The sequence below is a fragment of the Corvus moneduloides genome, chromosome 21, assembly GCF_009650955.1.
Source record: "Corvus moneduloides isolate bCorMon1 chromosome 21, bCorMon1.pri, whole genome shotgun sequence".
Taxonomy (NCBI): domain Eukaryota; kingdom Metazoa; phylum Chordata; class Aves; order Passeriformes; family Corvidae; genus Corvus; species Corvus moneduloides.
Window position 1 is genome coordinate 1,659,831 of NC_045496.1, and position 25,027 is coordinate 1,684,857.

The 25,027-nt window shown below is 44.8% G+C and overlaps 3 protein-coding genes across 4 annotated transcripts in view; 2 read left to right on the plus strand and 1 right to left on the minus strand.

The window, feature by feature from the left end:
• Positions 1-13,208, minus strand: part of RABGAP1 (RAB GTPase activating protein 1) — a 62,909-nt gene extending 49,701 nt beyond the window's left edge. Inside the window, exons 1-5 of the mRNA XM_032131052.1 lie at positions 13,126-13,208; positions 6,539-6,740; positions 1,416-1,650; positions 795-999; positions 11-185 (exon numbers count right to left, since the gene is read on the minus strand). Of these exons, the coding sequence (XP_031986943.1) occupies positions 11-185; positions 795-999; positions 1,416-1,650; positions 6,539-6,688 (765 nt within the window). The 5' untranslated portion in view covers positions 6,689-6,740; positions 13,126-13,208. The remainder of the gene's footprint in view (positions 1-10; positions 186-794; positions 1,000-1,415; positions 1,651-6,538; positions 6,741-13,125) is intronic.
• A 4-nt stretch (positions 13,209-13,212) lies between these two features.
• Positions 13,213-20,921, plus strand: ZBTB26 (zinc finger and BTB domain containing 26). 2 transcript variants are annotated; one of them, XM_032131064.1, is made up of 3 exons: positions 13,213-13,286; positions 13,504-13,566; positions 15,440-20,921. In XM_032131064.1, the coding sequence occupies exon 3, from the start codon at positions 15,450-15,452 to the stop codon at positions 16,764-16,766; it is 1,317 nt and encodes a 438-aa protein (XP_031986955.1). In that variant the 5' UTR covers positions 13,213-13,286; positions 13,504-13,566; positions 15,440-15,449; the 3' UTR covers positions 16,767-20,921. The 2 variants fall into 2 exon arrangements, with proteins under 2 accessions (XP_031986955.1, XP_031986956.1); XM_032131065.1 differs by lacking the exon at positions 13,504-13,566 and having other exon boundaries at positions 13,266-13,286.
• A 153-nt stretch (positions 20,922-21,074) lies between these two features.
• Positions 21,075-24,192, plus strand: ZBTB6 (zinc finger and BTB domain containing 6). Its single transcript, XM_032131035.1, has one exon. The coding sequence runs from the start codon at positions 21,166-21,168 to the stop codon at positions 22,447-22,449; it is 1,284 nt and encodes a 427-aa protein (XP_031986926.1). The 5' UTR covers positions 21,075-21,165; the 3' UTR covers positions 22,450-24,192.
• The last annotated feature ends 835 nt before the right edge of the window (positions 24,193-25,027 follow it).

Below are 25,027 nucleotides of genomic sequence, written 5' to 3' on the forward strand. Positions count from 1 at the left end.
TTGCACTTACAGCCTCTTGGATTTCACATCGGAAGACATGAATCCTGAAGAGTTCTGCATTGTAGTGGCTTTCAGTGAAAGCAAAACAATCACTTTCGGGGGTCCCATCGTGCCCTCGTACACAGAAAAGGATTTTATAGATTGGATAATTTGCTATTTCTGTGTTTGTCTGAGGATCTAAAAGTCTGTTAAAATAGAGAGAGGGAGGAAAGAAAAGCAAGCTTGCACCTTTAGAAGAATTATTTCAGCCAGACATTAACTTGCAAGCTTTAACAATTTCATTCCTGCTAGAGAAAGTACACCACAAAATCTAGCTCCTGACTGTCATTTACTGCAAAGCTTGACCACAATAACGATTGTTTAAATTGAACAGCACAAAAAAGTACAATGCCACAGACATTGTCACCAGTAATTTCCCCATGGTTTTCAGGGATTACTCTTCAGAAAGTTACACGAATATTTGGCAGTGGACAGACTCATCCCTGTTAAGCGTCATGTATCAGACAATTTCCAGCTCTACAAACTACTTTCCAGGCTATTTCCAAAGTCCTCATCAATAATCAATCCCACTATGGCTTTGGGGACAGCTTGGATCATCATAGGGCTTCTTGGTAGAGTGTTTGGTAAATAGATTCAAAGGATCACTTTTCACAGATGTCTATAAAATCCACTTCTCTCACTAAACAAAAATCAAGTTGCTCAAGTCTCCTGCCAGGCAAACCATCAGCTTGTTTGCTTTCCAAAGGAGCGAAGATGAAATGCAGAGGCACAGAGCACCCGAGCGAGCTCCGTACCTCACAGTCCCTTCAGAGACGTTCGGCACCGACAGGGTGACGTCCAGGGAGATCTGGCCCTGGCCGCGCAGGATGGACATCATCCGCAGGGCCTCCACCTCGCTGCGCGGGGCGTTCACCGAGGCACAGCCCAGGTACGTGAGCTTGCTGAACACCACGCTGTCCTCATCTGTCACGGGCGTGAACGGGCTCAAATCCTCACAGTCTAGGGCGGGACACGAGGGGGAACGTGAGAAACAAGGTAAGGCACCCGCAAGTGAAGTGTCAGAGACTGACCTGCCACTGAATAAAAGACAAAACAGGCTAGGAACAGAAAAGTCAGGCCAGCTCAAAATACTGCAAGCCCTGTACTAATATTTTATACAGCCAGGCAAGTAAGCTGAATATTTGTGCACACATCTCAAGGCTGGTATAGCAGTGTTTTCAGAAGAGAGGCCAGTTCAGCAGATATTAACTCTCGCATCACATACATAACCTGGAACTTACTGCACTAAGTGACTATAATGTGAGACATGGGGAAAGGCTGGTGGCCACACCTGTACCTAAATTCTCTTCACTTTCCCCACAAAAAAACAAGCTCATAAGATACTACCAGGCATCCCCCCCCTTTTTTTTCCTAACCTCCCTGGGATGGTTTCACTGGCAAGCTCATATCTGGTTTCTGGAGTCCTGCCACCGACACTGGGTTAATGGTAGAGGATGCTGAAGCTTCAAGGACAACAGGTTCTTCCCCATCTCCATCAGTTCTAACTTCTTCTCCATGGTCCCGGTCACTGGACTGATCTTCCATGGGTGGATCCATCAGCACGTCTTCGAGCTCCCGCTGCAGCTGCTGTTCGCTTCCATTCCCCACAATCTAAGAGCCACAGAGTTGGAACACAAAAAAAAAGAAATAGACTGTTCAAACAACAAAAATCACCCCTCAGGGTCATTCATATGGCTTTTTATTTACCAGCCAAAGCACCAGTTAACCACTTTAACCCAGTTACAACCATAAACACAAACTGCAGTGTGCAAATCCATGCTCACCAGCATGGATTATATCCTCCCTGCTTTAACAAATCTACAAGCTCAAAGCAGGAATTTTCTAGCACTGGAAAAAGCAAGGAGATTACTTTCAAACTAGTCTTTAATCACCAACTACAAAGACCAGCTTATGACAGAGAAACTTACAGATGCCCACAGTATGGACTATAACAATCCTCAGATTAGTACCAGAAAGGGACAAATATAATTAAATATGTTATGTGGTTCATGGGCAAGACAGCAAGGTTTCACAGACGAGAAGCATCTGGAACAAGCTTATGCCGTCACACTGAGGAGCAGTAACAGCATTGCTTTGTTTCCTAGTGCTCAGCTGCAGCCTGACTTTGAGCTCATTGAAATCAACATGAAAGCATGAAGCCACCTCAACAGTGTGAAATGAGGTCCTAAAGTGGAAAGGGAACCAAGGCATTCATTTCAGGAAACCCTCAGATACTGCTTCTAAGGAAGCTCTTTGTCCATTCCTCTGCAATTAATAGGGAAGTGACCAAGTTTACAGAGTATTTACCAGATGCCATCAGCAAAAGATGCCAACACTTTGGCTGCTGCTGGTTATTACTGCTGACACCAAAACTCAACCCTAGGAGCACTTCCATATCCTTACCTCTCTGTAAACTGACTGCTTTAAGATGCTACATGCCAGCTAATAAAATCCAAATTATGCAACTCCCCCAAAAAGTAATAACCTAGTGACTGTTTTGCTACAGAATCTAAACAACAACAACAACAGGAGACATTTATACTCTTGAAATTAATGCAAATAGAATGTCACTTTTTGTACAGATTAAAATACACTCCTGTGCTGCGATCACCTGCCAGAAGCAGGACAGGGTAACTCAGCTGTACACCCACATAGGCATCTGTAACCTGTAACTAGTTACAGAAATCCAAAGATTTCCATTTTCCTCCCAACAATTTTAGTATTAATTTGTGTGATTCATTGTGAGAACAACAAAAAATCTTGCACAAGCATGGGGTCATCAAAGGCAGAAGGCTTTTAAGCATCAAGTTTATTATTCAGGTCTTTGCAGGCATTCATCAGAAAGATGATGATGATGGAAGATGTTACTTTACTGTATGGAGACAAAAAATCTGAACTGTGAACTACTGTATTTGGTAAAATAATCAGTATGAATAACACATCTAGATGTTATAGCTATAAAACCTGATCTTGAAAATAAAATTTCCTAAAAATAGTAGTGACAGGTAAAACACAAATTCACGTTGTTTACAGAAAACAGGCATGCAAAAATAAAAAACCACAATCTCACAGATATTCTAAAACACCATAATCAAAACCCTCATTTAAAAAGCAACTTAAACTAATTTCTCCAAGAAAGCTTTCCTTCTCAGCCCAGACTACCCTCAAAAAGAATTTTAAAAGGCACAGTAACCACACTTTTGGACTAGAGGAGCCCTGCTGTTCTCATAGCCCCAAAAATCAAGTGCAACAAACCAGCTGCCTGCAAAACCGAGGCCTAAAACACAAACCAAGGTTCATTTCATGTTAATCAAAGCCTCTTATGCAACCATATGGATTCCCCACATCATGGGAACAGGGCACATGAAGGTGTAAACGTGCCTGAAGCCTTGCTGCAGCCCAAAAACCAGAGCCAGCCTGACAGCGTGGGGCAGCACCAAGCGCAGAAGGGAACGATACACAGGTGCACCTGATAGATGCTTGAGGCTGAGCAAAGAAACCATTACCCTAATCAGGACTTTCTCCATTTCTCACAAAACCGAAAACTGTTTTTACTTAACCTTTAACTAGGAGGTAGCAAACTTCCTTTACCACACCAGGGGATTTATCAGAACTGTGATCTGTTCCCTTCTCCTGATGCATGTGCTGCCAGCCTCTGCTGGGAGAGGTCTCGCTGAGCCGGGGAGTTCAAGAACTCCTGCTCTACAGTGTGCTCCAGAAGCTTTCCTAAATCCAGTCCAGTCCCACTGCTAGTGGGCACAAGCAGACACAGGAACAATACGGGAAAGCAGAGACAGTTGGCAAACTGTATTTCTGGAAAACATTCACTGACAGCCCCTTTTTAAACTGAACCAAGTGTTTCAGCACTGACAAAAAGCAAAAACACAATTATGAATTATGACCCACTGAATAAAAATACAGTTCCTAATTATATTCAAAAGAAATATTTCTCTGTCTGGACTTGAGGAAGAAAAGAAGTGCCAAACAAAAACTTAAGTTAACTCAATCTACAGCACTATTACTTAGAACTACAGCATTATCAGCAATCTTGAAAGAAGAGCCTTAGGCCCGATGTACAAATTTCAGAGCCTGTCACATTCAGCAAACACAAACCTGAACTTCCAGCACCATCCTCAGACTGTGCTCATTAGCAAATGAAACATCCTCAAACTGCTTTTCTAAAGAAACAGAACACCAGAAAGAGACACCTGCTCAAACAAAAACCTGAACTGATATTTTGCTTTTCTTACACGGCACGTCAAAGAAAAAGGGTTTGACACATACGAATTAACTTAGTTTTAAGTACCAAAGCAATTGCTTCTGCCTGAAAAAAAAATCTCATTTGTTCCTATGAAATACATAACCTCAGTTCTCATGCTGTACTGTTAACATTAATTTTTCATGCACTACTGAAACACTTTCGGATATCACAGCGACAACACTTTTAACACACCTCTGACAACCTCCACTACTCCACTTCACTGGCAACTGAATGGCTATTTGCAAGCCGAGGAAAAAGAATACCAAGAACAAAGCCATAGGCCATGGCAGAATGTCTCTTTTCTTGTAGAACAATACCAAAATATCCACATTTTTGTCCCTAAGAGCTTAGGTAAAAAGTCTTCCCATTTCTTCTGCTACAAGTTTTCTCTTCCTTAACCAGAAGGAAGGAGCTTAACAGGAAGGTCCCTCTATGGGAGAATTTAGACTGCACACTGAGTGCTTGTTTAAGGTATAAAACTCCCATTAATCACTCAGATTGCAGCCAATAACCAACAGCACATGCTCTCCATGCTAGAATACTGAAAGGCTCAAGGCGAATTACTTTGTTCAAGGCTTGTGCTCAGTCCTGGCACCAAATTCATAAAGAAGCTTATCTTTAAGACCTGCAAAGCTCTGTGGCATTCAGTGCCAAATCAGGGAACAGCATAACTTTATTTTACAACTGATGATCAGGAGGCAGCAGAGCTCGTGTACTTCCTTCCTCATCAAGAGAAACAGCACACCTGTAGCCAGCATTTTATAAACCACTTTGGAAGCACACAGTGATACAAACAGCTCCCATGTGGGGCAAGAAGTGTTGCAGGCTATGGCATTTCATGCTTCCAAATTTTCGTTGGGGATAACAGGATGGAATGGAGAATCTGGTTGACAGTGTCTGTCTCCTGGGATCTCAAACAGTGCTTCAGGAGCTGGTTACAGACACTGCCACAGAAGCATTCTCAAGGTAAGCAGCACTATGAGATTACTCTGAATTCCTACATATTGATGCTGATACTGATCTTGATGCTGCTGGTATTTGCAGCATCGAGAAAGACAAGCTACAGCCTTTCAGCAGGTTTCACAGACCACCAGGCTCAGTGCTTAAGAAATGTTCACATTTTTTAGACTATTCTATGCTGCGAAGTGACATCTTCTGCAACAACCATAAAACGTAAGTGAACTTTTTTTGCCAGGTTAAGCAAAAGATCAGTCTTGAGACTCTTAACTAACAGAATTAATTTGAAGTCTTGTACAAAAGAAAAGAGCCACTATAATGGCATGTCTTGCCCAGGACTCAAAGGAACACAAGAAAAACAAAGCAGTTGGGAGGTAAAAGCAAGATGAGCAAAAGCATCAAGAAATGTTCAATAAAGTCTCTGTTACAACTACTGCAAAAGAAAAGAGGAGCACCCAGTTCAACAGGCAGAACACAGATTTCTTATCATCTTTAAAGATATAGATGCAGCTGTAGACAGACATCAGGTCCTTCTAATGGTGGAATATCTCTTTCCACCTCTCACAAAGAACACACTAACTTGTCTCACTCTAGGAAAGATCCAGTTTTCAACACATTAAAGTGATGGAATTTGGAGTGATTACCTTACTTGTGCCACTTTTCTTAAAAGCTGCTGAAATACAAATTGGGATGAAAGTATGCAAAGTAGCATTAAGTAGCAAAAGAAAAATAAAAGAAGTAGAGGGTGACAAGGGTCTCTTTTCAGAACAGCACTTTTACAAGTGAGAAGATGTCAGTGCCCTTCCAATTCTCACAAGCCTTTCACACAGCGCTCGTGTTCTCTGATTCATGCCAAGGTGTTAGTTATAACTACACTTCTACGTTTCTTAAAGAGAACATTTCACATTGGGGAAAACTTCAATGTAACTTTGAATTAACAGATCAGGTCAAATCCACGTATGCTAATATTGCTTTCCACCTGAAAGCTGTGATAAAATCACAGTTCCACTTTCTTGACAATCAGTCTGTTTCATCCTAAGCACTTCAGGAAGGATTCTCCAAAGTGGGGAAAAAACCCACAGCTAGTGATGGAGAGAGCTCTTACTTGAAACCTAATTACCACCTCTAACATCAGCAATGAAGAAATTACTGACAAAACTGGTTCTTGAATAAGTTCTCCCTTCTGTCAAGTTTTCCACAATAAAGAAGTCCCTCTTTAAGCTCTCTATGGTTAGTTTGATATAGAAGAACAGGGAACAAACTCAGGTTATTGGTTCTTACCTTCAGTCCTGTTTTTTCATCATCACTACCATTATTTGTAGATGGTGTTTCATCCCCTTGCCTGGAAACCAAGACAAAATCTTCACTGTTAAGAGTGGATACCGAGTCTGAAGAGACACTGATTTTTCCAACAGAAGCCTTGTCATCCATGACTTAAAAAGGAAGTTCGATTCATGAATGAGATTAAATATGTTATAAACGCCTGAAAAACAAAAATCATAAAAATACTTATATAAAACTCCATGCTAAAATGCTCAAATGTTTCTTTTCAGAAACCTGCTGATTAATTATAAAAACTAACTCATCTGACAGCACAACCAAGCTCCAACTCCTCTCTCAGTGCACACTCACAGTCCTGCCTCCATTTTGCTAAGCAGCACATGCTATTACAGCACTAGTTTCCACAGCTCACAAAAGGGAAGTTAATAAATCTCTTTGCAGTATCTCATGGTTATGTCAGTCACCACTTTCTACACATCACACAAAACAGGGCCCTGGAACATACACTACACTTGCTGACAATTGAGGCCAGCACAATACTTCCTTCAGTTAATACCTGCCTTCACCTATGCTCATGCAAAAATTACTTTTATCTGTCAGAGCTCACTGTAGGCTGCAGTCACATTCTTTTCCCCCAGACAAGAGTTTGACCTAACTCTTGATATTTTGTCATAAGGTTGCTCTGAAACCTTGGGACATACAGCATTTTATGAATCTATGCTGAATCTTCTGTACTATAAGGAGCAATAAAAGCAAAGACTTCCAAGAAGCAGGAAGAACAGCGTAGGCTGGATCAGTACTGAGAAGCAGAGCCAACAGAGGATTTTAAAAAGCTAGAACTGGCACTGAGAGGCATTTGAAGAAAGGAACAAAAGGTGAAGTTCAGCTGCACACCTTGAACTCTACTGCACAGATTCCCAGAATCCATGGCTCAAAACAGACTGCCATGATAAAAATGGGTGATTAAATTTCCCAGAAACCCAAATATACCCTTATCTCAATGGCTCAGGTCTTTACAAACTCCCAAGCATGACCAAACTTTTCAGCCTCAAGTTCTGCCTTCCAACCTGGAAGCACCGTCCCAACCTGGCTTCCAAGAGTGCAGCCAAACAACGGAGAGACCTGGCACAGCCACAGGCACAGCTCATCGCATTCCTGCCTGAACCAGGAACAATGCACCAAAAATAGCAAAGCCTGCTTTTATTCCTATCAATGCCCTTCTCCCCACAGCCACCAATACAACATGAAGTCTGCTAGGAGGACAACTTCTAACCAACTACCAATCCAGTCACTTCATGGTCCTGGAACATGTTTCAGAGGACAACTGAAGCAGAGTGTAAGAGGAAGAATAGATGTGGTTTGTCCATGAATGACAACACACCTCTGGTTATTTGGTTTCATTTTCAAAATCATGTGTGGTACTTACATACCCTTTTCAAACTCATTTTAAGATCCACTGACTTTCAGTGAGAATTACTCATGGGGAAATTAAGGTATTTTGAGAAGTTTTACACACTGTATGTGTCTATCTGGTATTACTCACATGTATCTTAAAGGTAAGGCAGAGTTCTTAAAGATGCTTATGTTTAAAGAATTCGTATTAAAACGTTTCTATAGAAGTTCCCTATTGCACCACCTATACAACACACAGATCTCTGAAAATACCTAAATCAAAGATCTTGAAACACAGACTAAAAATAAGCATCAAACACTAAATATCCCTTTGGCTTTACTGTTTTCATTCAAACAGAGCAAACTCATCTTCCACACTGACAGCAGGAGTAGAGGAGCAGGCTTTGATCACAAGCAGCTGTAAAGATCATCCAGGCAAGGATCAATTCAGCACTTTATTTTAGTATAGTGTGTCTGTCTTGAAGTGCTAATTTCACCTATTTCCCAAGTCTTTCAATCCAACACCTTTCACCAACATTACCTACAATTAAATAACAAGCATCCCGTGCTCTTCCACACTCCATGTCTGGCGCAGACAGTAAACAAACCCCATGCGGATCTTGGGGCACAGCTGGCCCAGCCTAACCCCACAGCAGTGTCACAATACAGAATTGCAACACCAGGACGTCCCAATCAGCCCAACTTTGCCAGTCTAACAGTGAGCAGAAGTCTCATGAAATTGCACAAGATAGGAGAGCAGAGCATAGGACAGTGGAGCAGGTGACTGAGAGAAGCTTTTGTCAGTGATGTAGCAGCAAGCAAAGCTCAGATACCCAACTGTGCTAGAATCAGCCACAGAGGTTCACTGGATTAATGTTCAAGCACTCGAGGTGCAAAAGTAGTCTTCGAATATAAAATATTGCCTGAAGTTAACAAAATTTTCTATATCCTCACATTTTGCTTTGCACGGATTTAATTTCCTCTGTTCTGTGCCATCACGTTGTTCCGTATAGATTACCACATGGATCATTTTACCTGAATCAGAAAGCTCACAATGACAGAATCCCCACCAGAAAGCCTCCATGCCCATTAAAATAAGGGCCAGCTTAGAAGGGCACACATCAAAGACCAGCAGAGCAATTACTTGTGGCTTATGACTGCTCCGGAATCAAACCCCAAGAACAAACAGCAGCAGTGACAGTGCTCTTTAGGAATACCTGCAACTCATCTCAGACCCAAATGTTCCTGCTCTCACAGCTTAGGACAAAAGACCTCAGCCAAGCACAGAGCTCAAGTTTTGATGTTCTTCAGAAAGCCAGTGTCTCATCCCTTACAGGGTAAGGGGCTTTGGTTTGTTTCATCATAAATAGAATATGAGCTTTTGAATTCAGCACAGTTTAGCTCCTGACACAAAACTACAGCACAATAATGCAGTGTGTTGCCTGAAGGTGTCTTTACACCTCCACGGGAGACAGAGTGTCTGGGTAAAACACATACGAAGAGGCAAACTTCTACCAACCTGACTTTCCTTGCTCATCTGTGTAATTAAATGGGTGTTCTGGCCTCTCCTCACACAACGAACTATTAGAAAGAGCTGCAAAATGAGAAAGTCAACACGGCTGGCCCTTGGGTCACTGCTTTCAATTTTACTTAAAATTCTAATTCACCGTGCAATTCCCCTTCACTGCTGTTATGCCTTATTCTCTACTCAAGACAATGTCCAGAGGAACAGCAGAGACCCCATTCACCATGCTAAAATCTTCAACAACTAGAAAGCAAACCTACCAAAGTTCAGATTAGTTACACAGACTTATAAAATATTTATCTTTTACTTTCCCTCCCTTTCCCAAATATTTGGCACCTGACCTGCAACTTGTGATCAAAGTTTTCCTTCTAAGTTCTGCCAGAATTAATTTAAAAGAGCTTAAAGCAAACAATATATAGAAAAAAGAAAACCTTCAATTTTACGTTACTGGAAGAGGTTGAGGCTTGAATGCCACCTTGAGACGTACAACAAGTGAAGAAAGGCACTCATAACTATGGCTGGTCTCACTCCATTTCCAAGGAATACCCATTTTCTGGTGTTCAGAACATTCATAGCCACACAAAAGGACAGAGGATAAATGGAAAAATCAGTATTTCAGGCATGAACTTCTTGGACCTGAGAGTCACCAGCAGATGTAGCACCCTTAGCACAGAATTTACAGGGAAATACAACACAAAAATAAGTTCTGGGTTTCCAGGGCAGAAAGGAGAATAAGCATGAGAACAGGTATGCAAACTAGAGAGGAAAAGAGACTTTTTTTCCCCATTCATATCTTTCTCAGCTTTTGTACCTCAGCTGCAGTTCCTAAAGTGATTCCACAAAGTTCCAATATATCTGATGCAGAATGCACCAGATAAAGAACAATACAGCAATATTAACTAAATTCCTGAAGAACAGCAATTCATTTGCTTTAAAAAGCAAAGTCAGAAAGCTTGGCATGCAAAATAAACTTATATCCTCTATCCTCCAAAATATGAAACCACTAAGTATAGTGTTAAAAAACATGGAAAACAAGGTGACATGCAGAAAAGACACTGAGGTGGCTGAAATACCTAAATATAATGTATTTTCTGTTTCTATTCCTCTGGCTCTATGCACAGCTTAACAATAAATCCAGTATGGTTCAATTTAAAGATACAAAGTTCTGCTTTCTGAGTGTTCATCATTAGCATCTTAGTGTGGGTGAACAGTGGAATTTGTGGCAGAGTTCAGAGGCTTTACAGTGCACTTTGCAGAGTTGTGTTACGACAAAGAACCCAGCCTTCTGTAAGACTCTGAGCTCCTACAGCCTTGGACATCTGTGGGTTTTTCCACCTGTAAAATTCACCCAGTGCACACTCGTTTATTTAAAATACATTGCGAGTCCTGAAAAAAGCCTTGAAAATGCTCCAGGTCAAAGCCTGTGTTTTATCAGAGCTCTGGGAAAAAAACCAAAAGAACAGCGTACAAGAAATCACTAGCAATCTTTTTTCTTCTCACGTACCATATGATTAGTCTGCTTAATCATGTCTGATCTTTACCCACCTTCCCTGTGCAACACATACTCTCAAATGCAACAAGAAGTCCTTGGTACTCAAAATGAAGCAGGAAAGCCAGAGGAATACTGCATGTGAAAACACAGATTTAGGATGACTAAAGAGTAATTAATAAAAAATAACAACTACAAGTCTATCTTTTCTGTTCATTTTACAACACAGTGACAGCCACAGATGCTCCCACTAATTTCAAGAGCCAGAAAGAAAAGAAATATTGTTGTTTGGAGATAATGGTGTCTCCAATTCCACCCCTCTCCTCACAGATACCGGGAAGATGAGGGAATCATGAGACACTGTATGCAAAATCAGGCATCAGACAAACACAAGAGTTAAGCTAATGCAATCTTTGTTAACAATCCTTAACAGGTTGACAGCTATTGCCAACATCATTTTACTTTCAATCTTAATTTGAACTATCTGCTCAGAGGACAAAACTCTAATTTTAGGCTCTTGTAATCAGTAAATTCCCCACCCCAGAAACAAGCAGCCGGTCCTGGGAAACTGCAGTTTATAAAAGAAATGCTGACACTGCCTTAGCCAGCCCAGCACAGGAATGTTGCTGGAATGAATTAACTATGAACAGTTGGTTCATCCACGCGCCACAGCTGACGCTCCCCCAGCATCAGCCCCATCTCTGCGCTGTACAGCCGGGACAGGCAGGACACAGCACAGGCTGGAGGCTGGGAAAAAGGCAGTGCAGCCAGCAGCTAAATAAATTCTGGGGATGATGCTCTACGTACTGCTGGAGTTTCTCTCTTGTTAGGATTCAAACACAAACAGGGAGTTACGCTCACCAAACAACCAGAGCACTTTAAAAATACACTGTGAAAGAACTGAGAAAAAAGGAGTTACATTCGGTGTGTGCTACTAAACACTGCCTGCACATGGGGCTGGAAATTGGAAGGAAATCCCTATGCCAAGCTCCATTTGTAATTTGTTTACTGTGCACACAAAAATAAGTTTGCTCAGGTCCTTGACCTTTTAAGTAGAGGCCTTTAAAAAGAATACAGCATTTCTGCAAGTCAATCAGCAGTGGGCAGCTTCTGTAATTACATGTTCTCTAAGTAGCCCAAAGTCTCAGAAATCCTACTGAGTTGCACTTTAACAAAACCTGTAAGTTGAACAAAATCTGAAATACAGATCAAGCCATACCTGTATGCCCTACCTGTTCTCCAGCTTCTATTCAAGAAATAAACACAATCTTTTTCCTCTGCAAACGTCTCACGTGATCTTTTCCCTCTCTCCAAACCTCTCCTGAATACTTTTTCTACTTCTCCTCCTCCCCCCCAAAATATCTTAATCAGGCAAATCTACACAGAGATAAACCACCAAGTTTACTTCCAGCAGTTCGATATCGACTTAATTTTTGCTGATAAGTGTTTTTAAACCAACTTAACACAATCTGTTTATACTTAATTTTCACCTCTGACACAACCAGTACTTAAAAATTATCTACTGGGGACGTTTCAACTGAAAGAAACACTTCCTTGACAACAAGAAGGAAAAAAAGCACAAAACCCACGGAGGTTACGGTACATAAATCAAACAAAGATGCCTACACGCAACGAAGTGCCACATTTTAGGATCCACCTGGAATCGACAGGCAACAACCGACACCCCGCGACACGGAGAGGGAAAGCGGGTACCCGGCCGGTCCCTCCGCGTCAGCCCCGCGGAGCCCCGCGCCGCCCGGGATGGGACGCGGGGGAAAAGCCGGCGGCTCCGGGACACGCTCGACGGGGTCCCGGGGACACTGACGCGGTCCGAGGAGGGTCCCCACTATCCCCCACACCCGCAGCTGGCGAGCTGGAGAGGACGGACCGGGCCCGGCGTCCCCCGCCCGCCCCAGGACCCGGCCCGGCCCTGCGGGACCCGGGGCGGTCTCACGGCCCCGCTCCCGCCGAGGCCGCGGCCGTGCCGGGCAGGGGGGAGGGGGAGGCACCGCGCCGGGTGGGAGACACGGCCCCGGAGGCGAGGGAGGGACCCAGCGGTAGCGGAGCGCAGGACGGCCCCCAGCTCCCGCACACCGGGAGGGAGCGGCGGCGGGGCAGCGCCGCGGGAGCGCAGCGGGGACGGGGCGGACGCACCCCCGCGGCAGCGCGAGCCGCACCTACCCCGGCCGCCGCCGCCGCCGCTCCCGGTGCCGGGCCTGGGCCGCCGCCGCCTCCCCACGTGACCGGGCGGAGGGGCGGCCCCGCCGGTCCTTCCGGGCGCGGCTCTTCCGGCGGGCGGACAATGCGGTTCCGAGTCGCGGTGCTGGGCTGCGGTGGCGCCTGTAGGTCCCGGCGGGCCGGCGGGGCGCGGGCGGCGGCCCCGGAGCGCGGCGCGGAGCGGCCCGTGGCTCCCGCTGCCCCCGCGGGCCGCGCTCGGAGGGCGGCCCGGCCCGGCCGGGGGCGCGGCGGGGCGCGGGGCCGCCCGGGGGGAGCGGCGGGCGGCCGGGCCCGGCCCGGCGCTGGGGCGGCGGCTCACGGCGGGTCTCCTCCCCTCTCTAGGTCCGTAGCCGGAGGCAGGAGCGGCCGCGGGTGCCAGCACGGGGACGCGGCCCGACGCTACAGGTACCTGCCCCTTCCCTCCCGCGGGGCCGGGCCTGGCGCGGATAGCGGCTTTCCCCGCTCTCGCAAAGGGCATCGCGTTTACGTTGTTTTGGGAAGCTGCGCAGTCTCCCGGCTGAGCTGTGCTGGAATATCCTTTTCCCGGACCCCGGAAAGTAGATGTGAGGAGCCGGTGCCATCCGTGGTCGGTAAAGGCCGAGGAAGCACGTGCTTCCAGCGGGGAGCCATGCACGCCCGACGGCAGCTTCCTTGGTCTGCCACTCTCCCGAGATAGAGGGTTTGGGGTTCATTTGGTGCTCTTTTGTAGATCAGTAGTAGTGGAAACTGAATGTGTGCCAAAGCAAGTCACAACTTTTCGATCTGCAGTTTCTTACGATATGGCTCTTGTAATCTGCCAGAGATAGGCTGAATGGCTGGAGTAGCTGTGGTTAACAGCACAGTATAACCATAGCATGGGTGCTTTAACTGCATTCATATTGTATGAATTCCCAAGGTGGAAAAAACAGACTCACAACTGGGCTTCCCTCATCACTTTCCAGAGAAAACACAAGAAGAAATAGTTTCATAACGCCTAAAATACACTGAAGATATACCAGGATGATCTGTTGCTGTCATTTATATTTGCCAAAGGCTGTCGCATCTTAAAATTAAACTTTCAGCCCTAGAAATGGGGGTGAGTCAGGCAGCACTGATGGTGACTGAGGGACTGGTGGCTGTGCTTTCTGCAGATTTAGCAGAACCGGTTTTACTGCAGAATGATGCTCCCCCTGCTTCCAAACTTTCCACGGTCCCTGGTTTTTGAAGGCTTCTGAAATCCTTCCCTAATTTTTGCATGCCATACATTGGAAGATATGCTTGATGGGTGTGATCAATGAGGAAGTCGTGTCTCCAAATGCTGTCTGAGCTGCAAACTGAAAAACCCTGATTATTGACTGATGCTTCCAAAAATATTCTTTGAACGGTTGTCTTGTGTGTTTATTCATTTCACTGGGCACGATGCCATCCCTGTGTGTACACCCAGCTGACACTTCATGCCCCAAGAGAGCAGTATCTGCTTTTATCTATAAACTTCAAAACTTCCTTTCTAGCTTTATGTGGTGTTTGTAATAGTTGGGAGGTGTAAGTTTTGCTTTGTTTTGTAATTTTATCTAACCAAATCTTGCATCATTTAGTCTCCTGTTATTTCTTCACTTCCTGCAATCCCAGTGCTCTGGCAGGATTGTGTGAACAGTGGTTCGTCCAGAATCAGTGTAGTCTTACAAATTCTTAAAGCAACTGTTGAAAGACAAAAGAACAGTACTTGGTTTATGGAAGATCCACTGTTCTTCATTCCCAGTACTAACAAAACAAGAACAAACTTCCTAGAGAAGTGATCTTCCAAAGAAAAAGGCAAGAAGTGAGGCTTCCTTTATTCCCCAGGTATTCAAACCAGGGAGCCTAGTGGAGTCCATTCTGAAGATTTTTTCTGTAATCTTAGGAAAAGCCTAAACAACCCACAGCAAAGCAACTCCTGCAGAAAAACTTGAAAGACAATCTAATGTGTTAAACCCAGTGCTGCAAAACCCAAAGCTTGCTAAAAATACACAGTTTCCCTTTACATCCTAACTCTTTAGGATATTGCTTCAGGAGAATTTCTGTCATAGCATCTCTACTTTATATTCAGGCTTCGTTAAATTAAAAAAAAGTTAAAGGTATTGTAAGGTGAGATGTAAACTTGATTTTGTTTTTATTTGTAATGGACTTCAACGTGTATGTAGGATAAAACATAACAGCTGATAAACACCCACTTTATATTATTACTTTAAACCTTTCTAACCTGCCTTTTAGAATCAAAAAGTTCTCATAGTTTGTTTTTTTTTCTGCTGCTTTTCCTTAGGTGTGCCAAAATGTCAGAAAGATCAGATATTCTTCATTTCAAGTTTGACAACTATGGCGATTCAATGTTACAGAAGATGAACAAACTGAGGGAAGAAAACAAATTTTGTGATGTCGTGATCCATATAGATGATGTTGAAGTTCATGGGCATAAAATTGTCTTTGCTGCTGGCTCTCCTTTTTTAAGAGATCAGTTCTTACTGAACGACTCCAGAGATGTAAAAATCTCTATCCTGCAAAGTTCGGAAGTGGGGAGGCAGCTGCTCCTCTCCTGCTACAGTGGCACTCTGGAGTTCCCTGAAATGGAGCTGGTGAACTACCTGACTGCTGCGAGCTTTCTGCAGATGAGCCACATTGTGGAACGGTGCACCCAGGCCCTGTGGAAGTTCATCAAACCCAAGCAGCCACTGGAGAGCAAAGAGTGCGAACAGCAAAGTGACTCTTCTGAGCTGAAGGAGCATCAGGGAGATGACGACTCTCTGCAGCAAGACTCGCCTTGTATTCAGCCTTCAGAAGACAGCATGGACATGGAGGATAGTGACATTCAGATCATCAAGGTGGAGTCCATCGGGGAGGTAACAGAAGTTAGGAATAAGAAGGATCAGAACCAGTTTATTTCGTCTGAACAAAGTGCACTGCATTCGTCAGAGCCTCAACACTTTCTTATCAACTCCACTGTTGAGAACAGAGCAAGTGAAATAGAGCAAAACCACCTGCACAACTATGCCCTTTCATATGCTGGCAGCGATAACATCATTCTGGCCTCTAAAGATATGTTTGGGCCTAACAACCGAGGGATAGACAAAGGCCTCCAGTGGCACCATCAGTGTCCAAAGTGCACAAGAGTATTTCGGCATCTGGAAAACTATGCTAACCACTTAAAGATGCATAAACTCTTTATGTGTCTGCTCTGTGGCAAGACGTTCACTCAGAAGGGCAATCTCCACCGGCACATGAGAGTGCATGCAGGCATCAAACCATTCCAATGTAAGATCTGTGGGAAAACGTTCTCTCAGAAATGTTCCTTACAGGACCACCTCAACCTGCACAGTGGGGACAAGCCCCATAAGTGTAACTACTGTGACATGGTCTTTGCGCATAAGCCTGTTCTGAGGAAACACCTTAAACAGCTGCATGGTAAAAATAGCTTTGACAATGCCAATGAAAGAAACGTGCAAGACATAACGGTGGACTTTGATTCATTCACATGTAGCGCTGCTACAGACAGTAAAGTCTGTCAGCAGGCTGATGCCAGCCAGGTACTGGATGCAGGGAAGCTGCCTCAGGCTGTGCTCAGTTTAAGAAACGATAGTACCTGCGTCAATTAAGCAATTAAAACCTGCCCTGTGTAGGGATTGTGACTGAGAGGAGCAAAGCGCTGGTTTGGCTTCTTCCCTAAACTAGTGGTGTGTCCCAAAAGGCTATAGATGGTTGGATTGCAAAACCTGGCAGGTCTTCAGCCATCACTCTTAGTCTTACTCGATATTTTCTGTGAATAGCAATCCTCCTTCAGGTTTCTGTCTGTGTCTCTACTGTGGATTAAGGGGTTAATTGTTTCATTTCTCTCTGATTAGGAGACTCAAGACTAACACCTTTTGAAAGACTGTTGCTGTGGGCTGCAAGTAAACCATCTGCTGTACAGTTAGAGGCCTCTCTGTGTCTGGGCAGATGGAGGAAAGCAAAGAGGACAAGTGTGTGAGATAACCTGATTTTTTTTAAAAAAGCACTGGATAACTGAAAACACTCCATATACTTAAATTTAAACTTACCTCTTAAAATTACCTTTCTCTGATCTTACCCCTAGACTCCTGAAGTTGAAATGAAGTATTTTTGTGTCACTTTTTTGCCCTGCCCTTTCTAAACTTATTTCAAGAAACTTCTGCTGCCAATCAATGCTCTCTTAAAAACTCTCAGGGTTTTTAACCTCAACATGCATTATGAAAAGATGAAACCCTAAATGATTTGGCAGGGTTAGCTGATCATTGCATAGAGCTGTTCAAACTGAGGATAAATTGCAGCTCTGGAATGTGAGAAGCTGGTGCCTGGAGTGCAAATAAGACCTGTATACCTGGCATACCTGGGATTTTTAAAGGGCACTTACCAGTGCATGTACTGAGACAAGCTAAACACTTCAAAGCTAAAAATTATCCTCTATCTTCCGTAAGTTTTGAATCAAAAACCACAACAGCTGTTGGGTTTAGAGCAAAGCTGGAGTGGAGAAATACTGCTTTTTGACACTGTGAAAAGAATATTTTTAAAGCTGCAATGTATAACAACTCCATGATTTTTTTTCTTTTTGCCTTTTTCCTCCTTAGTTCTTTTATGTCTCTCCTTGATGTCTAACAAGGGCCACATGTCACTTAACTTTAAACAAAAATACCTGCTATAAGAACTTAACATAAAGTTTTTTGATTTCTTGAACTTTTTTGAAGTGACCATTAGTGTTTTACAGATGCTAGGATGAGGTATAGGTAGCACAATTTCTATAGGTTAATATATCAGCTATTGACTGTACTCAGCAATACCTCTTGTATACCGCCTTAAACATCAAATGTAGCGGGAATGGCATGTTTATTGGGATTCTGGGATTATACCATATTGCTTCTCAAAAGTGCTGTGGAATTATCCGCATCCCACTGAGGCTGAAAGAAGCTTAATTTATCTGAGGCACACCATTCCCAGTAGACCAGCACTCTTAGTACTGAAGTGTAGCATAGACTAATAATCAAACGGCTGATGCTCAGCAGAGAACTGCTGTTGGCGTTTGGAGTAAGGATTTCTTCCAATGCAACTCTTTTCCACAAGGTTTGCCGTGAGGCTGAGATTATGCTTCCTACCTAAACGTAGTACTGTTGTTGTGTTTGAATGAGGGGTGGGGGTGAAAGGCTGCTATTGTATGGTTAAAAATGTTAAACAGGTATGACCAAAGGTGTGTTAGAACAACAAGTGTTGTGTATGTCATTATCAAAAGTTGGTCTTGCTCTTCAGTTCTGTGTGTGTAGAAGTCAGGATTTCCTCACGCAGACATTACACTGATGGATGTTAAAACACGTTAATGTTGCAGAATGCTTTCAGAAATCCACATACTTTGAAGTAGAAAAGGAAGGTGATTCTGTGAATCCGTTTTTGCAATTGAGTTCTTGAACTACTGTACTTGACTGTTACATGAACTCTTACATGGACAGCTATGAAGTAAGCAATGGAAATTACATCAGGGCATTGATCTTTCAAGTTGTAGCAAATATATTTAGGCCTAAAGTCTAACTGTCTGAAACTTTTTAAAATTATTGTTCAGGTTCCTGGGGTAGAAGATAGGTTCGCATGGGAAGAACTGTTTTTCCTCTTGAAGCCACCCACTTACAGAGTTGTTTTGAACTAAATTTGACCGTGACAGTTGCATCTGACACATGCATTCTGTCTTCAGGCAGAACCTTCTGTATTGTTCGAACATTTTGATAATCTATTTTTCACTAAATGGAAATAAGTTATAGCGGTATGTCAAGATGAAGATAGACGTGGAGAACAAGAGCTTGCAGAGCCAGGTCGACGTGCTGTAAGGTACTAGTGAACAATCCAAGGCAATATGAATATGGACACGAAAAAGAAAATGGTCTTCTGCCACAGAAAGGAATAAAACTGCACAAATGCTAGAAAACATGGCAGCAAAATGGACAGTATTGAAAGTTTTGTCTATCTGGAAAGTTTTGGTTTTTTTGGAATTATGAAGCTGTAATGTTACTGTAAGGAGAATACAGCTTGTTGAAGTAGCTGTGGGTGACTTGAAGCTGATATGAAGAGACAAGGGGTTTCCTAAGAAACAAAAAAAATTATTTGGTCAAGATACTTAGGTGTTGAGTCCACCCTGTGCTGTGGTGATTTGGACGTCTGCGAAGGCCAAGACTGCTGGGCTGTTCAGTTAAAGGCTGGTGTGGTCGTTTGGTGAGAGCACGGCACAAAGAAATAGGAAAAAGCAGAAATGCAGAAGACTTTCTTCACTGAAAATGGACATGTCTGTTGGATGAAAAGTGACTTCTACTAATGTCTGTGCTTTTGGCCTGGCAAAAGGGTGCAGACGAAAAGATTTATGCAGGAGATGGCTGCGTGACTCCAGAAACACTGGAGCTCTAAGGGCAATACGCCGATGCAAAGTGCACTGGTGGTAGAGTTCATCTAAAATTTGCCCCTATATGGAAAGACAAGTGAAGAGTATAGAAGAGGTATTAGAAAAGCAAAATCTGGCTAATGCTGCTTCTCTGAATTACAGATTAAAATGGAGTGAGAATTATGATAAATGGAATATGCAGAGGCAGCTCGATTATAGAATAAGATGAACTTAATTGTCCATGTATGTGAAATGTTGTCTTCATTGCAATGTCCCGAGTAGTGAAAGATTAGATCCATTGGTTGTTGCTACTGATGCTGCATATTCAGATGAGGACTATGGCAGTTATCATAATCTGTGTGTTACTGTGTAGAATACCATTTGCTGGTAAGTGGATAGTCTCACAACTTAATGTGCTGTACAACTTCCTGCATATCCTAAAAATAACTGAAGTCTATTACAAAAGTATTTTAATAACTCCTCAATATATTAGGATTTTTTTTTTATGTTGGCATTTTATTTATTTATATTGTATAGAAGAAGGAATTCTTAGAATTTAGGTTTGCCAGAGGTTTGGGCTCACCACTTCTCTAAGTGATGGTAGCTTGTGTGGCACGTGTTCCTGCAGCACATGCTCCAGCTGCACAGCCTGCTGCATAGATCAGGGCTGAGTCTTTCCTCAATTTATTTTTCTTTTAGAAGACATACTTTGCAAGTTAGTAACTGATAAATTTGAAGTGTCAGTCTTTTTCTCCCCTAGATTTTTGGCAAAACTTAGCTGCCGCTGAACTTCCGTTGAAATAATGTAGAAATTAATTGTGTGGGGCTGATTTGGTTTTGGAGTCATTGGGAGGAATAAAAGTGAGGAGGGAGAATCAAAATGTGATACAAACTGAAACTGTTGAGAGAATTCTAAAGTCACGTTAAATGTTAATTTTTAAAAACAAAGAGGGGGACATAGTGGTGCCTCCCGACTTGGTAAGGGGTGAGAAGGCAGGACGGACGCTTTTCCTTTGAGATTGTATAATCGATGGACTGAGCATTAGCTACCTCTTCACTGACTGGGCAAAAGTCTTACACTACGTGTGATAACCAAAGCAGGCGGGTCGGCGGCTGCCGGGCGATGTCCCGTGGCCGTGAAGAAGCCAGCAGCTCGTCCCGGTGGCGTTCGGGGCGGCGGTTCGCCGTTCCCCCGGCGAGTCCCGGCTGATGGCGAGGAGGAGCCCCGGTAGCCGCTCCCCGGGATGCCTTACGGGGGCGGACACGTCGCTACCTCTACCGAACGGTGGGCGAGGCGCGCCCCGGTGCCGGTGCGGTTTCCCCCAGCGGCAGCCGCTGTAGCAGTGCCAAGTCTTTTAATAAACGTGCTGCTAACTCTGTCTGCCGCCGCCTCTCATTTCCACCGCGGTCACGGCGCACCGGGGGCGGGCGGGCGGAAGGGGCGGGCGGGGAAGCGGTTCCGGGGCGCTGCGGCACGAGCGGCACGGGCTGCGGGGAGCGGCCGGGGAGCGGGGCGGAGCGGGAGCGCGGCCGGCGGCCCGGGAGCCCCGGGACAGCGGGTCCTGCCGGCGGCGGGGGTGGGCTGCGCCCGGCGAGACGCTCCGGCGGTGCCCGCGGGTCCCGCCATGGCGGCGGACTCGGAGGTGCTGCACTTCCAGTTCGAGCAGCAGGGCGATGCCGTGCTGCAAAAGATGAACCTCCTGCGGCAGCAGAACCTCTTCTGCGACGTGTCCATCTACATCAACGACACGGAGTTCCAGGGGCACAAGGTGATCTTCGCCGCCTGCTCCACCTTCATGCGGGATCAGTTCCTGCTCAACCAGTCCAGGCAGGTGCGGATCACCATCCTGCAGAGCGCTGAGGTGGGCAGGAAGCTGTTGCTGTCCTGCTACACGGGCGCGCTGGAAGTCAAGAAGAAGGAGCTGTTGAAGTACCTGACGGCCGCGAGTTACCTGCAGATGGTTCACATTGTGGAGAAGTGCACCGAGGCTTTGTCCAAGTACTTGGAGATCGACGCTTCCATGGAGAGCGGTGCCCAGGCTGCTGAGGGGTGCCACTCCTCGGATGCTGAACTGAGGAGCGGGGACGAGGTGTTAGATAAAGATTGCGAAATAATTGAGATCTCTGAAGACAGCCCAGAGAATGAAGAATACCCCGTGAAACAGGAGGATGGGGATGGCCCACACCCTGCAGCACAGAGCTTGGTGTCGGAAAGGAAGGACACAAAATCCCCAGAAATATCAACAGTGGAAATCGGGTATAAGGATGATGAAATCTGTGTCTTCAGAATGGATTCCATGAGCGTTGCAAATGTAGAAAATGATCATTTTCCTCAGCCTTGCACTTCCTCTAAAACAAATTTATATTTCCCAGAAACCCAGCACTCCTTGATAAACTCTACAGTTGAAAGCAGGAATACAGAAATGTCAGGAAATCACTTTCAGACTTTTGTCGGTGACAATCCGGAAGGAACTTCTAGTGGGGTGAACGGGTTCCAGAGCCTGGAGGATTCTGGCAGCTCATGGCGGCACCAGTGTCCAAAGTGTCCGAGGGGCTTTCTGCACCTCGAGAACTATCTCAGACATTTGAAAATGCACAAACTCTTCCTGTGTTTGCAATGCGGCAAAACATTTACGCAAAAAAAGAATCTCAACAGGCACATCCGGGGGCACATGGGGATCCGGCCCTTCCAGTGCATGGTGTGCTTGAAGACCTTCACTGCCAAGAGCACGCTCCAGGATCACCTCAACATCCACAGCGGGGACAGGCCCTACAAGTGCCACTGCTGTGACATGGACTTTAAACACAAGTCTGCTCTTAAAAAGCATTTGACTTCTGTTCATGGAAGGAACAGCAGCGAAAAGCCAAACCTGAACACTATTACGAAAGTTAAAATAGACTATGATTGATAGCTGGGCAATTGTGGAGTCAGACTCCACAAAAAGCTCCTGGCTAGTGAAATTCTAGATGCAATTCCAGTTCCAGATCCCCATGTAATGGAGAGAAGCACAAACAGGTGGCTGGTGATCCAAGACAGGCCTTGGAGCAGGAAACCTGCCTGCTCCGTTAAGGTTGCTATTGCTGTCAGTGAAAAAAGGTGTTTCCTAGTTGAAAGTAAACTGCAAAATACGGGAAATTATTTCATGCTTCTATTATACTGAGCATGTCCTGGTCCCCCAATGATGTTTTATATTCCTTGTTTCAAGAGCAGGCACTGCTGACATTCAGACTATTACTGATACTGCAATAAGCTGAAGCCTGAGCCATGGTGTTGGTGAAAACAGCTGAGGGATGGGGGTGTTTGTATTTATTCAGTGAGTCAGTTGTTCCCATCCAGTTTCTGGATCATTCATGGTGAAATCACCTCCTTCTTCCTTGCCCAAACTTCACTAGATCTTCCAACAGAAAGAAGGTGTGTTTTCATACTCAAGTCTGTGATGTTTTAAGGACACACAACAAATGAAAACTAATCAAGGAAGCTTTCAAATTGCTTCTGACAAATAGAGAATTGGTAAAAGAGAAAGAAACAAGCAGTATTGCCTTGCAGTTTATTTGTAACTGGATAGTCCCATGAAAAGGACTTGCTTTTAGTTTTATCAAGTTCTGAATTTTTATAAACTTCTTTCTTCTAATAGTGGGATTTTTTTCTGTCATACCAATGTATTTGATAAGTTTAGTTCTGTTTGTTGCATCATAACATTTGCCTTCATTTTTTTACAGATCTTAGCTATATGCACTCGTGAAATTCATCTGTGTGCTGTTGGGTAATCACAGTTTCAATGCTAATTTTGAAAAACAGGCATTTCTGTCTGACTAGCAATGGCTTAGACATAGAGGTCTCATACTCTGATTCTGTGACACGGTAACACAGTAATGATGTGTGATTGCAGAAGTGTGTTTGTGCTTTGTCAAAGGTCATTTTAGTTTCATCACGAGCATCGAGAGCCCTGTGATGCAGAGTCTGTGTCTTTGGCTGGTACATGTTTCTTCCACTTAATGTGATATGAATAAAGAGTCATTTCAGTTGTTAATATGTGATAATAGTACTTACAATTAGCAAAAAGCAGTAGTTCTTACTCTGTCTGTATCACACTTGCCTTCAAGTTTCAGAAGTGCTGTTCCAAGTTCTTGCTCTGAGTCCAGAAGTCTGGCCCAAATGCTTCAGAATCTGGCTGGCTCTAAAATCCAAGACAATAGTTTTTATTGTCGGTTCACTTTCCTTCCCTGTGTTTGTGAGTGCATCAGCCCATTTGGGGTTTTATTGATCAGCTAGGTTAGGGGTTGGGTGTGTACAATGTCTACCGTGCACTTTCCTGTTACTACTTGTTACAGGCATGGTCAGGTGTATGTGTGGGTATTTCCCTCATGAGCACTTCCCTGTGTGCCAAAGGGGAAACAGGCTGATCTTTTGAAGTGTATCTTCTGTGGGAGCAGGTTCCAAGCTATTTTGGTCATGCATGTAAACATGAGAGGGAGTTGTGTTGTGTGACAGGCCACCAGCATGTTCTGTTTGGTGGCTGCAGTGTCTCAGTAAGCTTTGTGAACAAACCCTGGTCTTGTGCACATGTTCACATTAGAGGTGTTTCCTCTCCCCTGTCCGTACATGTAACCATGTCCTGTCATAACACAATAAACGAAATGCAAATAAGGCATTGTGTCAGATATATATCTCGTTTTTTCTGATCACAGTTAATAATTCCTTATTATGCATACCTTAACAGTTAGTATTTTGGCTTGCAAGCCAAACCAACAAGATGCTGTAAACAAAACACGGTGTTCCAGTGGCGGTCATTTAGTAACGCGTTTTTCTGTCCTTCAGACGGCTCTGTCTGACCCACTTGTGCCATGAATTCTTTCCCCGCAGGAGTCACAGCCCTGCACCGCCGTGACCTTGGCTAGGGCTGTGTTATCTCTGCGTGACCGGAGAAGCGGGTGCAGCTGCCGGGTGTTGCTCCAGGGGCTGCCGTGGTGGGGCAGCAGCGCCAGCGCTCCCCTCACCTCGCTGGGCCCCGCCGGCCTGAGGCGGCTCCGGGACAACGGACGTGCGCCAGAGCGCGCCTCCAGTCCTCTCTTCCTCCTCACCGCCAGCAGTAATAAAGACATCAATTGCAATACAGAACAACAGTAAATAATCGACACTAGCGACGAAAGTTATCAGTTAAAATTTAAAAGGACAATAAATAATCGACGCCAGAGGGCAACGCTGCGCACGGCGGCTCTGACCGAAGCGCGCCACAAGAGGGCGATGCCGGCGCCGGCCGCCACTCTGTCACGTCGTCTCTATGACCCCCGCTTCCCCCTGGCGGCGGGGCCCGTGCGACGGGCGCATCTGTACCGCCGTCTCTATGGTAACTCCCTCCCTCCCTCCGCGCGGTCACGTGCGGCGGGCGGCGCGCGGGTCTCGCGAGAGCGGCGTCGCGGGGCGTGGCGGCGGTGCCGCTGTCAGCGCGATGAGGCGGCGCCGCCGGGGCTCCCGCCGCTGCCTCC

Excerpts from the sequence above, each read along its gene's own strand:
- ZBTB26 (XM_032131064.1), top strand. The coding sequence starts at position 15,450 with ATGTCAGAAAGATCAGATATTCTTCATTTCAAGTTTGACAACTATGGC.
- ZBTB6 (XM_032131035.1), top strand. The coding sequence starts at position 21,166 with ATGGCGGCGGACTCGGAGGTGCTGCACTTCCAGTTCGAGCAGCAGGGC.